The sequence below is a fragment of the Molossus molossus genome, unplaced genomic scaffold (assembly GCF_014108415.1).
Source record: "Molossus molossus isolate mMolMol1 unplaced genomic scaffold, mMolMol1.p scaffold_m16_p_17, whole genome shotgun sequence".
In the NCBI taxonomy this organism is placed as follows: Eukaryota; Metazoa; Chordata; class Mammalia; order Chiroptera; family Molossidae; genus Molossus; species Molossus molossus.
In genome coordinates this window covers 29640112-29662782 of record NW_023425352.1, presented here as the reverse complement: position 1 = coordinate 29662782, position 22671 = coordinate 29640112, and the positions used below count along the sequence as shown (strand labels likewise).

General features: G+C 43.9%; 1 protein-coding gene across 1 annotated transcript in view; it reads right to left on the bottom strand.

Moving 5' to 3' along the window:
* MYOF (myoferlin) overlaps positions 1-22671 on the bottom strand; it is a 150332-nt gene that overhangs the window by 84127 nt on the left and 43534 nt on the right. Inside the window, exons 5-7 of the mRNA XM_036265292.1 lie at positions 20528-20615; positions 3946-4109; positions 3095-3223 (exon numbers count right to left, since the gene is read on the bottom strand). Coding sequence (XP_036121185.1) covers positions 3095-3223; positions 3946-4109; positions 20528-20615 — 381 coding nt within the window. The remainder of the gene's footprint in view (positions 1-3094; positions 3224-3945; positions 4110-20527; positions 20616-22671) is intronic.

The window sequence follows — 22671 nt, the reverse complement described above, 5'->3', positions numbered from 1 at the left end:
CCAACTGAAGCTTCATGGTAAACTCACCTCTGCATGCTGGAAAAACAAAAAAGGGTTAAGTAACAACGGGAGTGTTTATTTAACAAAATGAAATTTTTCTTTTGGGACCAGATATCTACTAACTTAATTAAGTAAAGACTTAAGGTTACATCATATGTATAGGGCCTGCATGACCAGGAAAGTTGAGTTTAATTCTACAATTTTTAGCTCTATCATTTTTGCCTAGTGACTCTAATTTTTTCCTTTCTAATAAAACACCTTCAAAGACTACTTTGCCCATTAGATAATGTTAGTCCTTCAGTAGAGTCAATATTGACCACATTTTAACTCGCTGTAACAGCTACATTTAGGAAGGTTGACTCTTAGGCGATGATTATTGGGTACACAGAGGTTGTACCATAAAACCAAAACCTTAAACCAATAACCAATAAACTTTACTCCTAATTGAAAAAGATTGAGCACTTACTTAAACTGAGATATTTTTTCTCTTAGTTTTTACCTAGAAATATTTCAAATCTACAAAGAAATTGGGGGAAAAAAAGGTAAAATAAACATCTTTCACTTATGTTCACCAACTGCTATCATTTTGGGAAATTTCAAGTTTAGTAAAATGTCCCCCTTGTTTTAACTGAATTATGTGAGTCCTTCACTCCTTAAACTAGCTTTTCTTGCATCTCCTAAGAGCAAGACCGTCTTTGTATATAGTCACCATACTATTATCTCACCCAAGAAATACAACACCTAACTGCAGTCAGTTTTCAAATTTCTTTAATTTTTCTGGAAAAAGTTTTTTTAAAATCTAGGACCCATTAAAGGCTCACACATTGCATTTGGTGGCTGTGTGTGTTTAGTTTCCTCTTATCTAGAACCGTACTCCTGCCTGTTTGTATTACTGTTTTTTCTATCATGACTGGTTGTTTTGGAGAAAATCCCACAGTCTGGATTTGTGTGACTGTTTCATCACTGTTAGATTCGCACTGACCACTGGACAGGAAACAACACAGGCGATGATGGCCTCCACTGGGTCACACCAGGACACACGTGTCGGTTTGTCCCGTTATTGGTGACATCAAGTTTAATCACTTGGTTAAGAAGATGTACATAAACTAGGGATGTTTCAGTAAAATTCTTTTTGACTTAGGAATTGGCTCAGTTATTTTATTCTTCCCTTTGGCCAAGAGATCTAATCTCAAAAACAATTCATTAAAATGGGAAAATTCTAGGGGGAAGGGGGAGTGAGGGGCATCTGCAATAATGTCAACAATTTAAATATATATATATATATATAAAAGACATAGAAAATATACCAAAATATTAATGCTTCTACTTTATCATAGTAGAACTATGTTGTTTGCTACTGTGTTTGTTATCATTTTTCAATAATAAACAAGACACTGGAAGTCTAAATGTAAAAAAAAAAAAGGGAAAATTCTGAGATGGTAATTCTTGCTGGGCTTCTGGGAATGTAGTTGAGTAAATATTTATCCTGCATTATTAATCCATCGACAGGTCTCACGCCTTCAGCACCCAACATCCTGTCCTCCAACGTGATCTGCCAGCCTTGCCCCAAGCCCGTTTCAGGGCACCTGCCCCTCTGCTCTCCGTACCTGCATGCTGTCGCCCGCATTCACCAGGGGAGGAGTGAGAGCGGAGACGGAAATGGGGTCTTCTGAAAAGCTGGGGGCCAACTTGAACAAAGGGGAAGAAACAGGAACACCAGACAGAAGAAACCAGTTCTTTTGTGAACAGAGATAGAAAACAAGAACAAAAGCTGAGCTGGGCTGGGATTAGAAGCTGTAGGAACTAAGAGGAACTGTGATGAGAATCTGCTGGGATTAGAGACTGTAGGGAACTAAGAGGAACTGTGATGAGAATCTGCTGGGATTAGAGACTGTAGGGAACTAAGAGGAACTGTGATGAGAATCTGCTGGGATTAGAGACTGTAGGGAACTAAGAGGAACTGTGATGAGAATCTGCTGGGATCAGAAGCTGTAGGGAACTAAGAGGAACTGTGATGAGAATCTGCTGGGATTAGAGACTGTAGGGAACTAAGAGAAACTGTGATGAGAATCTGCTGGGATTAGAGACTGTAGGGAACTAAGAGGAACTGTGATGAGAATCTGCTGGGATTAGAGACTGTAGGGAACTAAGAGGAACTGTGATGAGAATCTGCTGGGATCAGAAGCTGTAGGGAACTAAGAGGAACTGTGATGAGAATCTGCTGGGATTAGAGACTGTAGGGAACTAAGAGGAACTGTGATGAGAATCTGCTGGGATTAGAGACTGTAGGGAACTAAGAGGAACTGTGATGAGAATCTGCTGGGATCAGAAGCTGTAGGGAACTAAGAGGAACTGTGATGAGAATCTGCTGGGATTAGAGACTGTAGGGAACTAAGAGGAACTGTGATGATAATCTGCTGGGATCAGAAGCTGTAGGGAATTAAGAGAAACTGTGACGAGAAACTGCGGTAGGAGAGGCCTGGGCCCAGAGAACAGAGTGTGAGGTGCAGGCCAGAGGAATCTCGGACATGCATCTCCTCAGTAGCACAAGTCTGGATTCTGAAAATTTCCGATTTATCATTTCTCTTCAGAGCCCTAGCTGGGGACTTTTGTGGCATTTGAAAGGACTGTCAAGGTATTCAGTATTTTTGAGGAGTGTTGCAGAACTAGGCTATATTCTCAGTACAAGGGAGAGAGAGAAAAAAAACCTCTTTTTGCTTATAATTGCTTTTCTTTAAACATATATTGTTTTTATAGCCAAGTAAGTTTTGACACTGTTAAAAAGTCAGGTTACTTAGCCCCACAGAGTCATCCTCGGAGCAAACAAAGGCAGAAGTAGGTGACATCCTGAGCTCCAAAAGGAGTACCAGGATCCATTAGGAAGGGCTCCCCGGAAGACCCCAGCAGCTCTGAGCAGTGACGAAGCAGGCCCTGTGACTGCGAGACCCAGTGGGTCTCACGTGGAACGCTGGGTTCCTATTGTCTTTACCGGGGAAGTCTGCCCACGTGTTCTGTTCCCATGTGGGACAGGGGAGAGGTGGGTGGAAGGCAGGAAGATGCATATAAATAGAACAGACTCCCTGAGCCCCTTTACCTCATCAAAAAATGGATTGTTCCCTCTCTTGATCCTTGTTCGGTGTGTCTGGCCACAGACGTAGACTTTGACCACAGGTCTTATGTTGTTGCCACTTAACTGCCGGCCCTCAATCACTCGGACCCGGATCTGCAAGCAGAAGGGGTGCTGTTAGGGATCCTTTCCCAGCACGCGGTGTAAGAGAATCCCCTGTGACGAGCGGAAACCGGGCCAGGGCAGCTTTGCAAAGCACTGCTGCTAATGGACTGGGGGCAGCCACCTGTGTCCATTCATTCCCACGGTGGGGCTGGGACTGGAGCTGGGCTGCAGAAACCAAGAGTGGTAGTGGGATTGAAATAGTCCAGAGCTGGCCTGAGAGAGCGCAGGCAGCACTGAGGCCACTGCTCGGACCCCAGCCTAGCCCTGGACTAAGTCACTCTGCAGCCATCTCCAAGACTAAGGCAGTGCCCAGAGCTATGGAAACACAACGCCTGTGCCTCTGTTCTTTTTTGTGTGTGGTACGTGCCCCTAGCAGGAACCGAACCCGGAACTCTCTGGTCCGCAGGCCGACGCTCAACCGCTGAGCCAAACTGGCCAGGGCTCTGTCCTTTCATTAGCTCTTTCCTACCACCAAAAGGAAGGAAGGGGGTGGTTTTACTTCTTAAAAGAGCCTCATCTTGCTTCACTACATCTACTCCTGCATGCAGAAGAAAGATGGAGAGCCCTTCTTACTGTGTTTATGATCTGATGTCCTTTTTTTTAACTAGTTGAGCCACTGCCGATAAGAATAGGTCCTTCCCAGAATCACTGATTGCCAGAAGCTGGACAATACTGTGGTGAGACTAGGATGTGGGCTCTTGGGCTCTTCCTACCTGGAAGTCCTGTGGCTTGTTAGACAGCATCCGCCGGGTGTTCTTCCCTTTCGTGAGCCTCCGGGCAAGCTGAGCTTCCGACCCCATCCTGCCTGGCCCCTGGGTCCCAGGGCCCCTGACCATGCTGTCCAACCCGTCTTCTGCACCTCCATCTTCCTCCTCTTCTGCAAGCCAAAAGGAATCCAGTCAGGGACGGCCCTCCCCCGTGAATGTCTGCACTGTCTGCTTCCTGGACACTCGGGTGTTCCGTGTTCCTGAGGTGTTAGGTGAAGGAGATGCTTCTTGGTGACAGACTTGGGCTTGTTCGGACTCAGATAAAGATTCCGTAGGAAGATGTGATTGTGGTGCATGTGGGCACTGGTTTAGGCTGTCTTCAAAGTGACAGGGCAGGCAGAGCCAGAGACCCCAGGAGAGGGTGAGATGGCTCAGTCAGACCCAGCCACAATCCACCCAGCATTGACCTTGGAGCCGAGCCTGGCATTAGGGACCTTCCTGTGGGGAGGACGGAGGGACGAGGATGGGCCGCAGGAAACTGAAGCCCTGCAGAGAGGAGGCTTCGACCCCACCCTTCCCACTGCAGGTCTCTTCTATAGAGAGGGACGCATGAGGTTTGTACTGTTTCCTTCTGCTTAAGCCTCCTGCTGCACGAATACCCCCTCCACCCTCGTGGCAGATGAGAAACTCACCTACGGTTTGCTTGCCAAGCAAATCAAGGGGGTCATCTTGCTCTCCCTTTGTCTCCCTCACGTATCCCCCTAGCTTTCCGGCTTGGTAGAGTGAACCCCCTTCCACTGCCTGAGAACTTCTTCCTTCTGATTTTTGGGGGAACCCCTAAATCCCCCCACCACCACCACCTCCAGTGGTTCCTTCTCCATGGCGGCCTTCCCTCTGCCTTAGAATATGCACAAACCTGTCACTGCTTAGAAACACAAAAATCAACTCCACCTACTATCTCTCCTCTTTCTTTCATTCACAAACTCCTTGAAACTCTGACAAACTTCAGCTTTTCTTAAAAAACAAAGTTTGAACTCTCAGTAACCTGTACAATATAATTTAAGAGAGACTAGAAAAATACCCACATTTGAACTCCCTAACTTTGGATTCTAAAACTTCTCCTTTACAATGCAAAATCATGTAAGACGTTTAATTTCCACATGGAGCCATCAGTCAATCACTCACATCATAGTATGAATTAGTTCAATCAGCTTACCATGTAGCATGCCTCTTAAAGTTTGAGCTCTGGAGTCATACTGCCTGGGTTCAAATCCTAGTTTTGAGCCATGTGAGTGTGAATCACTTTCTTAGTTTCTATCTGTTTCCTCATTTATAAAAAGGGAGAAATCACAGTACTTACCACAGGGTTTTATAAAGATAAATTTAATCTATATGTGAAGCCTTCAACACATTGCCTGGCAAAGAGTAGCTCCCAATATATTAATCTTATTTATTGATTTAAATGTTGTCAAGAAATCAGTTTTGGTTGGAGCACAGAACACAAGAACACTCCTGGAGAGCAGCAATGGGTGGGGGTGTGGTCTGAAGCAGTCAGTGGCATCATGGGATTGGGGGCACAGAGTGAGGAAGGAGCAACCAGGAGGAAGTAAAAGGTCTCCCCAGTACACTGCTTCACTGTTTTTTTAATTTATTTTTTTACTTTTTTTTTTTATCCTCACCCGAGAACATTTTTCCACTTTTTGTTCAGACAGAGCAGGAGGGAGAAAGAGGAAGAGAGAGAGAGAGAAACATCAACGTGAAAGGGACACATCGAGTGGCTGCCACCCGCATGACCCAACCAGGGCCGGGGACAAATTGCAACCGAGGTACATGCCCTTAACGGGAACTGAACCTGGGTCTCTCTGGACTGCAGGCCAACGATCTAACCGCTGAGCCAAACCGGCCAGGGCTGCCTCACTGTTTAGCCCAGCGTGAGCCCTCCTCCTCAACACCCTTCCATTCATGCTTAGCCCATTCAAGCCGCCTTCTGCTCTGCAAAGGTCAGCCATGACCTCTTCTTGCTAATTCAGGAAACTTTTCTGAATCCTCATGCTCAGTCTCCCATGCATAGCACTGGACACCGGGGCCCACACATACTTCTCTGAATCATGCAGCTCTCCTCGTGGCTCTCTGGGTAAACCTTTTCAGGCACTTCAGTGGGCCCCCCTTTCTGTCTCCTACTCATCAAGTATGACTTCCCACTCTGTTCCTCAGCCCTCTGCACCTTTGACCCAACACTCGGGATCCACACTTCACTGTCCTTCGAGGAGACCCAGACACACAGAATGTTAGACTTGAGGAGACCTTAGAAATCCTCATTCAGGCCTGCCTCTCACCCCATTTTAAGATAGAAAAACTGAGGTTCAGAAAGCTGAAGCGACTTGTTGGATTACTAGGAGCTGAGCTGAAATCAGGACCAAGTCTTTGCCTTACCTCACCAGTAAAAGAGGATCTAAAACCAGGAGATGGAGATGCTGTCCTCTTAGTCTCTCAGTACCCATGTCAGGATCAAGAAACCCCATGGAAGCCAAAGGTAGGGAATAGCTACCTTTGCCCTTTGCAAGATAACCTGGGTCTCTTCTTCCCTGTTCTTGAGAAGGCTTCAAAAGAAGTGCTTTCCTGCTACCATCTTGTGGCACCTGGGTCTTAGAATGTCTTTCCCCCTATTCTCCACCAGGTGAGCCCCTCGACTTCTCCACATTTCATCCTCCAGTTCCAGATGATTTAAATGTACTGTCCTGGGACAGGCCCTCCCCGTCTCTCCCAGAGGGAGTGAGCCACCCTTTCTTGTGTCTTCCACACATTGTTCCACCTAGTCCTCACCAGAGACTTACATCTGTTGTTAACCACTAGGCCTCCCCACTACCATCCACTCTCAGGAGCAGGAGGCGGGTACTTTTCTTCTTTGTATCTGCCCCGAGCCTGACACAGACCGTAGTATGCAGCAGGGGCCTGATGAATGTGGAATGAGTAATAAACGAGGGCATCCTGACCCCTGCTCTTGCCTTCTCAAGTTCTTCAGCCATTTGGCAAAGCTCCTGTCAGTCTCAGGAAAGAGCACCCTGACGCCAGGGGGCGCTCCGCCCGACCTTGGCGCGAGCCTCAGGGAAGCACAGAGGGCCAGGCCTGCCTTCTGCACACCTGTTCCCCACTGGGCAATGCACGGCTTTAAGCTCCTCCAACCACTGAGACTAACTTCCTGGGCCCAAGGGGGATTTTCTCCCCGCTGTGGATTGTCCCATTTGGGGTTGGAGGTTGTTTCGGGCAGCGAGCAGGAAAAGGAAGGGAAAGCACCCCTTTGTGGTGCTGGGCTCTGAACAAGCCTTCATTAAACTCTTCATGGTTGCTCCAGAAACAGACTGCAGGTAATGAAGAGCCAGCTTCTTCTGGAAACACCTTCTGTTATTCAGACTTTAGGCTGCAGGGATGGATCGGAGGAAACCAGCCTAAATCATGGCGCCACCAGCATCTCTGCATAGCCGCGGAAGGATATCTGAGCAGGAAATCACCCCTTTACGCGGCAGGAAGCTGCGCAGGGTTGAACAATGCACCCTAAGTGTTCACAAAGAGTGAGGGGCCCCAAGCATTGCCCGACGCGCCCTTCTTCACGAGCTGTTTCGTTCTGTTGGTGGTTGTGCACGCCTGCTGATGAGGCCCAGACATGAACCTGAACCACAGCCCGTAGCTCTACAAACAATGACTCTTTCATGATCACAGAGGGCGGCTAAGTCGGGAGCCCTGACTGAACAGGAAGTTGCTGGTTGTATTTGCTCCCCAGGGCTGTTGTAACAAAGTCCCACACATTGGTTGGCTTAAACAATAGAATTTTTTTCTCTGACAGTCTCCAACCCCAAAAGTCCAAAATCAAGGTGTGGACAGGGCCGCGCTCTCTTGGACGCCTCTGGGGAAAGATCTTTCCTTGGCTCTTACTAGCTGGTGGCTCCTGGATCCTTGGTGTTCCTTCGGTTGTGTCCGCATCGCTCCAGTCTCCTCTCTTGTCACACAGCCTTCTCCCCTGTGTGTCCCTGTGTCCTCACCTCTTCTCATAAGGACACCAGTCATTGGATTTAGGGTCTTCCCTTATCCAGTATCACCTTAACTATTTACATCTATGAAGACCCTATTTCCAAATAAGGTCACATTCTGAGGTTCTGTGTAGACGGGAATTGGGGTGGGGGGACACCTTTCAACCCACTACAGAGGGCATCTATTGTGTCTTTCTAGTCTGTCCCATCTATTATTCTAGTCCACAAGTCTGCAATCAGAAGAGAATTTCCACACCCTCCCAACTCCAAATCAACCATCCTGCCTGCATCTGTCGTCTGCCTTCCCTCCTGCTACAGTCCTGAACTGTCTATACTCCCTGGCCCGAGGCCGAATTTCTGCCTGTGCATGGCTCCTCTCTCCTCCTGCTACTCAAGGATTCTGCTTCTGCAGTTTCTGCCTCTTTATCTGCTCATTAGGGTCCCCCCCTCCTTTGCTGGAGCATTCCCATCAAGATATAAACATGCTGTACAGTGAAGGAAACCATCAGCAAAACAAAAAGACAACCTACTGAATGGGAGAAGATATTCTCCAATGAGACATCCAATAAGAGGTTAATATTCAAAATACATAAAAAGCTCACACAACTTAACACACATATATATATATATATATATATATATATATATATATATATATATGAATGAAATGGGCAGAGGACCTAAAAAAGAATTTCTCCAAAGAGGACATACAGATGGCCAATAGACATATGAAAGGATGCTCAGCATCACTAATCATTAGGGAAATGCAAATTAAATCCACAATGAGGTATCACCTCAGACCTCTCAGAATAGCTATTATTAACAAATCCATATAACTACAGTTTCAAAAAATGTTTAAAGATTAAACAAGTGGAAATGTGGCTCACAATGTAAAAAAAAAACACAACACTTTCCTGGACTCCACAGCGCCCCTACAGTTACTGCCATGTTTCTGCGCCTCTTTACTGTCCCTCTCCAGCTGCAAGCCCTTCACAATTCCTTTGTATAAATGTCATCCTGCCTCCCCAGCAATTACCATGTCACACAGTCAAATCTTACACCAAGCTTTTAACTGCAGCCAACACTGACCTGTTTTCTTTCTGAATGTCAGTAACTCCCTATGTGACTCACACTTGCACACAAGTGATGTTTTAATTAACGCTTAGGAATGGCTCTCCATCAGCAACTTAACAAGTCTTCATAATTCCTGAGATGTATTGTTGGCCTTTTTCCAGAAGCCCAATGGCAATATTCCTGCAAACTGCCCCTGTGTGCCGTCACCAGTGACAATGACACTTCCCTATATGGCTACTGTTCGCCCACCCAGGGAGAAAGAGTTGGCAGCGTTACGATACAGTAAAGTTTGCTTTGGCATGCCCGACAGTGCCCTTCCCCAGTGTAGCAAACTCTTGCCCCCCTCCCTGCTCCCGCACTCTCCTTATCTAGCATTTCTTCTCCCAATCCAGCAGAAGAGAGTGGACTATTAGTCACTCAGATGTCACCAGATCTGCAGGCCATTCTTTGCCCACCTCCATCACCATCTAACCATAGGAATGTCCTGTTAGAACTTCCCAATGATGGCAGCTGCTAAGAAAGGCTGAGGGAAAGGGACACCTGCCTAGTCATCACTGGCTTCCTTCTGGCCTGGAGTACAGACACTCCCCCCAAGCCCCACCCCACCCTGGCCAGCAGGCACCTGTATCCAAACACTCTTCCCACTCATTTTTTAAAGAGTCCTAGAATGCCAGCCACTGCCGGTGATATTAATTTTGCTTCTCATGACAAAGTCTTGATAAGTGGTGGTACTGGTTAAGGCAGAATTTTATTACCTTGGGCCAAAGGTCATGGGAAAATCAGAACAAAGGGCTGCTGTAATAGCATCAGTGTAAGTTAAAAAGTACAAAGCAGAATAGGAGAGAGTAAGTTTCTAAGCATGAAAAAATTTTTGGAGATAACAGCAGATTTAGCTGGAATGTTGAATAACATTCCTGGGTTGCTAACATGCTACAGTATATAAATATATGTCTGTGCTCAACCACAAACAATTCACTACCCTTCACCCCAGTTCTTGGGTAAGTGTGCCCTAAGAATCTCCTAGAATGGTTTCAAATCATAGACCATAACAAAGGTATCATGAAGAGCCTCTAACCAAACAGCAATGCAAATACATGCTATAAGCCAGCCTAGGAAATACTCTGAGCTCTGAGCCTGAGCAAGATAATGTTAACCAGGTAAAACAAACTCCAGGGCTCTCAAACTGAGCTCCAAAATCTGCCTGTATCAGGATCCCCCAGAAGTTTCTGTTAACCACACAGATTGCGGGGGTATGGGTACCCCTTCAGACCAGCTAAAGTAGATTTTTCTGGAGGCAGGTGCCTGAAATCTGCAAATTTAAAGATCTTCCTTGACGATTTTATTGTGTCTAAAATTTAAGAAGCACTTGTCTATTATGATCACTTTAATTTTCTTAAACAGCCTGGGAAAAAAATTGGCGTAATACAATTGGTCTGCTGGCCAGTCATTTAGAGGTTCAATCTTGGAAACAGTGCCCGAAACAGTCTGCTGACACACCCATCATTTTCCAGTTCAGCTCTGACCAAGTCAGTCCCTGTTCAGAACATGAACAAAGGTGTCCATCAAGGACGCCTCAGCCTAGCACTCCCAGCCCTCAGGAACATGCTTCCCTTTTATTACACTTCTGAATGAATCAGTCACTGTTGTCTATTCACTCGTGTTCACCAAAATGTCTTTCTTAAAAAAAAAAATTAAACCATATCCATTGCACTGCCGCCATCCACTCATTCATGTATGCACTCAACCAATCAGGCATTTATTGAACACTTATGACCTTCCAAATGCTGCACCAGGGCACTAAGAACCCACCATTGAAACAGCTGAAAAAGTACTTTCTCTAAGAAATTATTTCCCATGTAATAATTTCCTTAGTCTTCTCTTAAGGAATTTAAGACCTATAGTTATTCATATTTATATCTTCCCTTTATTATGAAGTACGAGCTCCTTGGTGGCAAACAATGTCCTTCTCATCTCTGTATGCCCCCCAAACAGGTGTTAGTAAATGCTTTCTAAACTGGGTCAAGTTTAATTTCAAGCAAAGTGACTTTGGTGTTTGCAGAATGAAATCAATCTGAAGCACCAAGTCTGGCTATGCATGAATTTTTGCATTTCTATCATTGGACAAAGCACAATTTCAACAGATTGTTCTTTAAAAATAGATGTGAGATTTTAAAAATAGTTTAATCCAAGCACGGGAATGTGGGCTCCAGTCAAGCTAACTGACATCTAGGGAATCAAGTTGAGAAAGTAACAGATTTTCAGGAAGTCAAGCCTGTAGTTTTGTCAGCCCACCCATCTGTTGTGGGAACAGTCTCAGAGGTAGGTCAAAGAAAGGGGTACCTTTAACCCCACATACTTTTAGCCAAGCCACCAATGCCCCAGACATCTGTAACCTTTGTTATCTTGATATAAGAGCCCCAGGAAAGCATTCCTTAAAAATGAACCCCTTGGATAGGACAGCAGAAACACAATCTATGAAAAAAATAAAATAAACTGGGCTTCATTAAAGGTAAAACTTCCTTCTCTGCAAAAGATAATGTCAGTCAAAAGAATTCAAAAACAAGTCACAGACTGAGAGAAAATATTTGCAAAGACATATCTGACAAAGGACTGCTATTTAAAATATACAAGGAACTCTTAAAACTCAACAGTAAGAAAACAAACAACCTGAGCAAAATGGACCGAAGACCTTAACAGATACCTCACCAAAAAATATATACAGATGGCAAATAAGCATATGTCATCAGGGACCACTACATTCTTATGTGAATGGCTCAGCTCTGGAACACTGACAAAACCAAATGCTGACAAGGATGTGGAGCAATAAAAACTCTCATTCAATGGTACACACACTTTTGAAGACAGTTTGGAAGTTTCTTACAAAACTAAACATACTCTCTTTTTTTAAAAATTTTTTTTCTCTATTAATTTTTAGAGAGAGAGAGAAACATCAATGAGAGAGAAGATCAATTGGTTGCCTCCTGCATGCCCCCCACTGGGGATTATGCCCACAACCTGGGCATGTTGTGGGAACTGAACCAGGAATCGAACTGGGACCTCTTGGAACATGGGTCGACGCTCAACCACTGAGTCATACCAGCTGGGCAACCATATAATACAGCAATCATGCTCCTTGGTATTTACCCAAAGGAGTTGAAAATGCATGTCCACAAAGCAAACAAAACAAAGCAAAAAATGCACATTGACATTTATCATACCCTAATTCATAATTGCCAAATTTGAAATCAACCAAGATGTCCTTCAGTAGGGGAATGAATAAATAAACTGTGGTACATCCAAATAATAGAATATTATTCAGCATTTAAAATATAAACTATCAGGGGATTCGAAAATGGTGGTGGAGTAATGAAAGCTAGACAGACCATCTCCCAGGACCAAACTGGAATTACAACGAAAATAAAGACAAATCATTAGGAAAAAGCAATAGAAAAGCAGCTTTCGAGGACCATATAACCAGGGACACTGAATCAATCCTGGTAGATTGTGGAGGTGCAAGAGGGGTGCTGGGAGCACCTATTCTCCTCAAACTATTTCAAAAAATTCAAGAAGAAGGAAGACTTCCAAACTCATTTTATGAGGACAGCATCATTCTAATTCCAAAACCAGAAAAAGACACTACAAAGAAAGAAAACTACAGGCCAATATCTCTGATGAACATAGATGCCAAAATCCTGAACAAAATACTAGCAAATGGGATCCAGCAATACATCAAAAAAATTATTCACCATGACCAAGTGGGATTCATCCCAGGGATGCAAAGTTGGTACAATAGTCACAAATCAATAAATGTAATACACCACATAAACAAAATGAAGAATAAAAACCACAATCATATCAATAGACACTGAAAAAGCATTCGACAAAATCCAGCACCCATTTCCGATAAAAATGCTCAGTAATGTGGGAATAGAGAGATAATATCTCGACATAATAAAGGTCACATATGAAAGATCTACAGCCAACATCATACTAAATGGGCAAAAGCTAAACACATTTCCCTTAAGAACAGGAAAAAGACAGGGATGCCCACTTTCACCACTCTTATTTAACATAGTACTGGAAGTCTTAGCCACAGCAATCAGACATGAAGAAAAAATAAAAGGAATCCAAATTGGAAAGGAGAAAGTGAAACTCTCATTATTTGTAGATGACAAACTATACATAGAAAACCCTAAAGACTCCATCAAAAAATCTACTAGACTTAATAAATGAATTTGGCAAAGTAGCAGGATACAAAATTAATGTAAAAAAATTGACGGAATTCTTAAATACCAATGATGAACTCACAGAAAGAGAAACTAAAAAAAAAAAAAATCCCATTTACCATTGTGGCAAAAAAATTAAGATGCCTAGGAATAAACTTAACCAAAGAAGTAAAGGACCTATTTGCAGAAAACTACAGGACATTGAAAAAAAAAAAAAAAAAATACGAGGTATCACCTCACACCTGTCAGAATGGCCGCCATCAACAAATCATCAAACAACAAGTGTTGGCGAGGGTGTGGAGAAAAGGGGACTCTAATACACTGCTGGTGGGAATGCAGACTGGTGCAGCCACTATGGAAAACAATATGGTGTTACCTCAAAAAATTAAAAATTGAACTTCCATTTGACCCAGTGATCCCACTTCTAGGAATATACCCTAAGAAGCCTGAAACACCAATCAGGAAGAATATATGTACCCCCATGTTCATAGCTGCACTATTTACAACAGCTAAGATCTGGAAACAGCCCAAGTGTCCATCAGTAGACGAATGGATAAAAAAGCAGTGGTACATATACACAATGGAGTACTATGCAGCGGTAAGAAAGAACGATCTCTTATCCTTTGAAACGACATGGAGGGACCTGGAAAGTATTATCCTAAGTGAAATAAGCCAAGCAGAAAAAGACAAATACCACATGATCTCACTTATATATGGAATATAATGAATATAACAGTCTGAGGAATATGGTAGACCCAGAAACATGGAAGTAGGGCACAGACTGACATCCCTCAGAAGAGGGGGTGGGGGGTGGGGGGTTGGAGAGAAAAACCACAGAACTTACATGCATGTATACATGACCAACGGACATGGACAACTAAGCCGGGACGGGGTGGGGGTGGAATGGGGAGGGGGTGCCAAAGGGGTAAAAAAGGAAAAATATCTGTAATAAATAAATAAATAAATGGAAAAAAAAATAGAGGAAAATATAAAAAAGTAGCCTTGGCCAGTTTTGCTCAGTGGTTAGAGCGTCGGCTTGCAGTCCAGAGAGACCTGGGTTCGGTTCCTGCTAAGGGCACGTATCTCGATTGCAGTTTGTCCCCGGTCCTGGTTGGGTTGTGCGGGTGGCAGCCACTCAGTGTGTCCCTTTCACGTCGATGTTTCTCTCTCTCTCTCTTCCTCTCTTTCCCTCCCACTCTATCTGAACAAAAAATGAAAAAATGTCCTCGGGTGAGGATGCCAAAAAAAGTGGAAGCATATACCTTGTTCATGGATTGGAAGCATTAACATTAAAATGTCCATACTACCCAAAGCAATCTATAGATTCAATGCAATCCCCATCAAAATACCAACGACATAATTTCACAGAACTAGAACAAATACTTCAAAAGTTCATATGGAACCAAAAAAGACCCCGAATAGCCACAGCAATCTTGAAAAAGAAGAACAAAGTAGGTGAAATCACAATACCAGATATCAGGTTATACTACAAAGCTACTATAATCAAAACAGCCTGGTAGTGGCATAAGAACAGGCATATAGACCAGTGGAACAGAACAGAGAACCCAGAAATTGACCCAAGACATTATGTTCAATTAATATTTGACAAAGGTGGCAAGAGCATACAATGGAGTAAAGACAATTGCTTTAATAAATGGTGCTGAGAAAATTGGACAGCTACATGCAAAAAAATGAAACTAGACCATCAACTTACACCATAATCAAGAATAAACTCAAAATGGATAAAAGACTTAAATGTGACTCATGAATCCATAAAAATCCTAGAAGAAAATGTAGGCAACAAAATTTCAGACATCACACACAGCAGAATTTTCACTGATACATCACCTAAAGCAACAGAAACAAAGGAAAAAATGAACATATGAGACTACATCAAACTAAAAAGCTTCTGCACAGCAAAAGAAACAATCATCAAAATGGAAAGGGAACCCACTGTGTAGGAGAGCATAACTGCCAATGATACATCAGATAAGGGGTTAATTTCCAAAATATATAGAATGCTCATATAACTCAACAAAAGGAAGAACCCAATTTAAAAATGGTCAGAGGAACTAAATAGACACCTCTCCAAACAGGACATACAAATGGCCAAGAGACATATGAAGAAATGCTCAACATCACTAATCATCAGAGAGATGCAAATTAAAACAACAATGAGGTATCACCTCACACCTGTCAGATGACCGCCATCAACAAATCATCAAACAACAAGTGTTGGCGAGGGTGTGGAGAAAAGGGGACTCTACTACACTGCCAGTGGGAATGCAGACTGGTGCAGCCGCTATGAAAAACACTATGGTGTTACCTCAAAAAATTAAAAATTGAACTTCCATTTGACCCAGTGATCCCACTTCTAGGAATATACCCTAAGAAGCCTGAAACACCAATCAGAAAGAATATATGTACCCCATGTTCATAGCAGCACTATTTATAATAGCGAAGATCTGGAAACAGCCCAAGTGTCCATCAGAAGACGAATGCATAAAAAAAGCTGTGGTATATATACACAATGGAGTACTATGCAGCTGTAAGAAAGAAAGATCTCTTATCCTTTGAGACGACATGGAGGGACCTAGAGAGTATTATCCTAAGCGAAACAAGCCAAGCAGAGGAAGACAAAACTGTATCACATGATCTCACTTATTTGTGTAATATAATGAACATAACAGTCTGAGGAACAGGGTAGACCTACAGACGTGGAAGTAGGGTACAGACTGACAACCCTCAGAAGAGGCAGGGGAGGAGGGAAGAGGTAAACCACAGAACTTATATGTATGTACGCAAAACTGATGGACATTGACAACAAAGCTGGGGTCGGGGTGAGGGTGACTGGGGAGGAGGGTGTCAATGGGGAAAAAAGGAGAAACATCTGTAACAAAAGTAAATTAATAATAAATAAATAAATAATAATAAAAATATAAACTATCAAGTCATAAAAAGACATGGAGGAATCTCAAATGTATATTACTGAGTGAAAGAAACCAATCTGAAAAGGCTATCTAGTGCATGATTCCAACTGTAGGACAATCTGGAAAAAAAAAAACTATAGAGAAAATAAAAGTCATTGGTTACCAAAGGTTGGGGATGGGAGACATGAATATGCAAAGCACAGAGGATCTTTAGGACACTAAAAATACTCTGTACTATATTATAATAATGGGTACATGTCATTATGTATCTGTCAAACCCACAGAACTATGGAAATTATGATGTGTCAAAGTAGGTTCATCCTTCACAAAAAAATGTACTATTCTGGTGAGTGGTGTTGATAATGGGGGGAGGCTATGTATGTGTGAGGGCCACGGGTATTTGGGAAATCTCTGTACCTTCCTCTCAATTTTGTGCTAAACCTAAAACTGCTCTAAAAAGAAAAAAGTATTTTAAAAAAACTCACATGAACCCCTCAGGTATTTATTTCTTTACCTTGTAGAGGTTAATTTTCCTGAAAATCTTCCTATCTGTGTTCTATCGTTAATATTTCAAATTTCTTCTTTGCAGGACCCACTATCTGGATGATAAGTTTTCACATCAGTATTGGTAGTTGTGAAGAATGAGACTGTGAAGAATGAGACTGTGATTTGAACTTTTTGTGTCTTATAATTCTGTGATAGTTACATTTTTTACAAGGTATTGCTTTTGTACTAAAAAAAAAAATCGACAAGCTCAGTATTTTTGAAATTTGAAAAGATCTGCATAAATTAGAGGACACATACTCATTACTTTTATATAGAATGGTAAAGGTTTTTTTGCTTGTTATTTTTAAGAGTCGACTGAAGGGAAGGGAAAACATTCCGGGCCAGATGTCCATTCATGTCATTAAGGTACAGGACAGCAGGAGGTGGGGCTGTCTTGCTGTTATTTCTTTGTCTCAAGTTTGTTGGTCTTGCCTTCTCCCAAGATTGTCAATTGTTGTGTTGTGAGATGTGTGTGTGTGTGTGTGTGTGTGTGTGTGTGTGTGTGTGTCTTCCCTAGCATGGAGTTGTAGTAAGTGCTCAAAGATATCTTTGATTCATTCATTAAGACAAAAAGTGTTTTCCCTTGAGACATCCAGATAATCTAAGATATTGACCAATTTTTTTTTTAATGCCAAAGAAAAGTTTCTTTTAGCAATTATGAAGCCAACACTCAGAATGCCTCTCTTGACCCAGCCTTGGTGAATATTCCTCTTACAGAACAAAGACAGCCCTTTCAGATCAAAGAACCCTGTTCATTTTTAAACAAAGAATTTTCACTTTGTTTTCTCACACTTAAAAATAGAATTGCCCTTCAGACACAGCTCATTTGGAGGCCAGCAGTTGATAACATTCTTTGTTTGAAATCTGAATAAAAGAAACCCAGATTCTGGTTCATTTCCTATCTCCATCCAGCAGTATCAGGAATTCTAAAGTACCAAGGAAGACGTTGGCCAACTGCCATTGTAAAGCCTGCTGGGAGTCAGCTTCCTAAAAGGATGGATGACCCTTACTTCCCAAGTGCTGCTGGAACATTGGTGACAATCCAGGAAGGGAGAAGGAGCCGCAGGCAGAGGGAGCCTCGATGGCAAAGATGTTCTCCCTCGTGGGTTTAAAAGTTCAAGAGTTGGTGCTTTTCTCATTTCTAAGGAAGCAGCCTTTGCTCCAGGCAAATGGTTTGTTTTCTGAGCTTGGACTTGCACGGGTCCAATCCCAGGAGAAGGAACCTCCCCCCTACATTCCCAGTAGCTTAATAAATTGGTTATTCTCAAAGTCTTTTGGGTCCGTTAGGGTACAACTTTTTTGTTTTGTTTTGTTTTTTAAAGATATTTTATTTTATTTTTTTTTTTTTTATTTTTTTTTTATCCTCACCCGAGGATATTTTTCCATTTTTTGTACAGATAGAGTGGGAGGGAGAGAGAGGAAGGGAGAGAGAGAGAAACATCGACGTGAAGGGAAACATCGAGTGGCTGCCACCCGCACGACCAACCAGGGCCGGGGACAAACTGCAACCGAAGTACGTGCCCTTAGCGGGAACCGAACCCGGGTCTCTCCAGACCGCAGGCCGACGCTCTAACCGCTGAGCCTAACTGGCCAGGGCATGTTTTTTAAAGATATTTTAAAAAGAAAGCATTTAGTTATTTCAACATGACACTGAGCCAAGCCATGCCATTCTTTTCTAATGGCTCTGCTTTTTAGAGGAGGGAATGGGAATGTTCTTGCAGTGTGTGTCTACCAACTGACCTCCTGGCTGCGAGCCCCCGGACGTGTTTTTATAATAAAAATAGTAATAATAATAACAGCCACCATTAAGGTAGCACTTACTGTATGCCAGGCACTGGGCTAAGTACTTTATATTCATCTCATTTAATCCTTGCAACAACTTTGCATTGTAAGTGCTGCTATGTTATCCCCATATTACAGTAAAGAAAGCTGAGATTCAGAGAGGTTAAGTGACTTACCCAAAGTCACATGACTGATTAACCATTGACACAGAATCCAACCTGGGATGGGCCTATTCCAATGAGTATGAGTGGTGTCCTTACAAGAGGTGGGAAATTTGGACACACACAGGGGCGCACCATGTGAAGACAGACACACAGGAGAAACACTGTCACGACAGACAGAGACTGGAGAGATGGCCAAGGACTGCCAGCACCCACCGGAGCTAGGAGCCCGGCATGGAGCAGAGTCTCCCTGAGAGTTTTCAGAAGGACCGAGTCCTGCTGACACCTTGATTTCAGACCCATCATTTACAGGAATGTGAGCGAACACACATCTGTTATCTGAGCCACCCAGTTTGTGGCACCTTATCACAGCTGCCTTAGGGAACTAATGCACAGGGTCCAGCTTGGGAAGATGTCAGTGTGAGGAGAGGTGCCCCCATCCTCCAGATGGCCCACCAGCTGGGCGGCCTGCTGTGAGCAGAAGTACCCGCTGCCCTCCCAGTCCAGTGCGGTGATTGGTGGAGGTGAGGACAGGGGCGGAACCACTCAGTTCAGCCCCGATGGTGTGCTGTTCCAGACCAGCATGTTGCCCCTGTTTTATTGGCCATCACTGCCATGGCAGCCAAAGGAGCTACGGCAGAGCTCCTGCGGGGCTGAGAGTGTCCGAGGACCCACACAGCCCACGGTGTTGCTGGGCACAGGGTGGCGGCAAAACATGTTTCTGTGTGCTGGGGCTGTGGCAGCCCACTGTCCCCAGGGAAGCGGGAGCCGCTGACCCATGCCCGACACTCACGACTACTGGGCCCATGTGTGGGGTGTGGGTACACAGGGCAGAGGCGGGTGTCAGGTTGAGGAGAGACCAGAAGGCAGCAGAAACGGAACCGGGACGCCACAGGGCAGGATGGGAGGTGTGTTCAGAACCAACAGAAATGAAGAGAAAATAGAATCTGAGAAGCCAGACCTGGCAAGGAAAAGTACCAGGGCACCCCCCCACCCCCCCCAGGAAGGGGAATTTCAAGGCAGCAGGTGAGTGTGTGGGACAAGGGGCCCCTTCCTCCTGGGGCACCTGCCAAGGCAGGGGAAGCAGGGAGCTGCTTGGTGATGCATCTCAGAACAGAGGAAGGGACAGACACTTTAGCATCACAGCGCCCTGGAAAGACTCTACGAGGAGGTCGAGCTCAGCCGTGTGAAATGCCTGATGGTCTTGTAGACTTCCTTCCCCTGCGGCCAGCGCCCTCCTCCGAACCTGGGTCCCAATCCCATCCAGAGCAGCACCTGATGGCTCCGAATGACTGAAAATCACGTCCGAGAACAAGGATAGTAGGTGGGTTAGGCAAAATTTCAGTTTCTTAAAGGACCAAGGGGCTGTCTGGGGGGGAGGAGGAGAGGGGGTTGGAAGGGGTCAAGGCCAAGGGAGAGAAAGAAAGAGGCTACAAAGCAAGGGCCCTGCCCAGGAGGAGGGCGGCTGAGAGCTCAGCCTGGTGACAGTTGGAGGTGCAGACGCGTGAGGAGAGCAGTAGGGTCCGCTCCTGGAGCTCCACGACCAGGGGACACTGTGGGGTGAAAAACCACAAATTGTGGCAAAGCCTTGCTTAGAACCTTCTTCTGAATCGGTGTGTAATACATCGGCTCACCGTGAGGCTGGGCAGTAACAGGTTGTCACCGTCACTGCCAACGGTTGTGCTGTCCCGATCCGGGGCAGCTCCACCTGCCTTGCAGGGCCCTGTCTAGGAGGGCAGGGAGCTACAGACAGTATAATAACGAGGAAGGCTTTCTTGAAGACTCCTGTACACCTTCACAGATTCCCCCTGGGGTAGGCTGGGCCCTCAGAAGGGTCAGCTTACCTCCCATGCCTGACACGCTGGTCCCACCGGAATCATTCGGATGTGGAGTTGAAGGCGGATCATAGCCGATCACCAAGTCAATGGTGGCCTGGGTGGAAACAGAGCATTGCAGACAGAATCAGTGCAGGGCCCTGGAATGCTATGGACCCAGGGCAAACAATTCAGCAGGAGTAAAAGTTCTAGAAGGGGTGAGCAGGGGGGTGGGAAAGTGAGAAGAGAAAGAGGGAAGGATGGCACACTGCACGGTGTACAGCTTCGCACACGTGAGCCCGGCTGCGTGGGAAAGCTGGGAAGGAATTACCTGCCACAGGCTGCCAGCTGACTCATTGCTGAGGGGCAACCTCGTGAACTGGAAGAACGTTGTGACAGGCAAGCATGAACTTGTGCTTAGCCTCCGTCCTAGATTGGAGATGGCCTCAATGACAGAATTACCGTTACAAAGGCCCCTTGTACATGATTACACTATTTGTTTGCTCACTGACTTCTTGAATTGCTAAAATTTATTTTCATGCTGCTCTCTAAAAAAAACTTTAAGTGACTAATAAAAGATTATATAACAATGTGATTCAGAAAATAGAATAAAAAAGGATTCAAGTTTGATTAAAGAGGAAATAAATAAGCAAATCTTGAAGTTTGAGAAAATTGCCTTTCGCACAAAATGTGATCTGAAGATGGCTAGAAGCCAATGCAAAATTGGAGAACTGCAAGGGCTATGTAACTTTCATTCTCAGAAAGAAAGAAAGAAGTGTGCTACTTCCTTGTAAGAGATAACATATTTCCTGCTTTTAAAACCTGAGATAAATTTCTCATATGAGGCATTACTTTTAGGAAGAGTTTCCTATACTTTTCTATTTCATGAACCTAAAAATTTCAAAAAAGTTACTGGAGGAGTTACCATAGGGATGTGACACCTGCCCACAACTATTATCAACCAAAGAGAAATAAATTTTAACAGCAACAACAAAGAAATACAAACCTCAAAATAAAAGAATTCTTGGCAAATAAAAATGCATACACACACACCCCACACCCAGGTTACCAGTTAAAATACAGACAAAATATTTAGGACATACTTATACTAAAAAAAAAAATATATATTCACTGTTTATCTAAAATTCAAATGTAAAAGGGCATCCTATACTTTCATTTGCTGCTTTGCTATATCTGGTTCTCTCTCTCTTCCTCCCTCCCTCCCTCCCTTGTTTTTTCCACCTGTCTGCTCACCAGTGAAAACCCCCTCATTGATCAGCACATTCTGTGGCTAACTTAGGAACTATGCTCTGGGAGACATGGGACAGGATTATAAATGATGCTTTCAACAGTTCCATGCAAATGAAGAATCATAGGAGGAGCATCTAAAGACCCAGGCCACAATGGGAAGACCAAATGCAGGGCACTGAGGGGCTCAGCAGCTAAACTTAATCGCAGAATCAAACTTTTAAAACCTAGAAGAGTACAGGAATGACTCAGCCTCTGGGTCAGTGGCTTCCCAATAACCGCAGGATCCCCAGAGGTGTTCCGGGACCTCTGACAGGAATGAAGGATACCAGAGGGGCAGGACCTTGGTCTTTCTACGATTCAGTCACAGTTCTTCCATTGCAGGGTTCTCATATGCCTTTTTCCGTGCTTAAAAAAAAAGGCAGCCAGAAAGATCACTGACTTGTATCATGTTTCCTAAGCATCATTTCAGTCAAGTTTGGGTAGTGGATGATAGCCGACATTCTGAATGTACATTTTATGGTTAGAATGCTCATTCACAGGAAACCTAGACATTTTAGAGACTAGGTCAGCAAAATGGACATTCCTAATGGATGTTGAAAAGCCCAACCTATATTCTTGTCTACAGGGATGGCCTCTTTTAGTATAAAATTTTCTCCCTTTGCTCAGGGTCCCAAGCAAAATAAATTGATTGGAAAATGAAGGCATCAGAGGTTAATGACATAAGAATGGTAGCTTTATGAAAGCTTGTTAACAATCATATGAAATCTGAGAGCTGAGATACTTGAGTCCATTTTTTAAAGCACACTTGAGGAAGAGAATTCTGGTCTTACGTCAGACAATATCAACAAGGACTTATTTAGAGAGGCTGTGATCAGCTGCCAATGCAATAATAAAGATTGTGCTACTAACATTTTTGATACTTC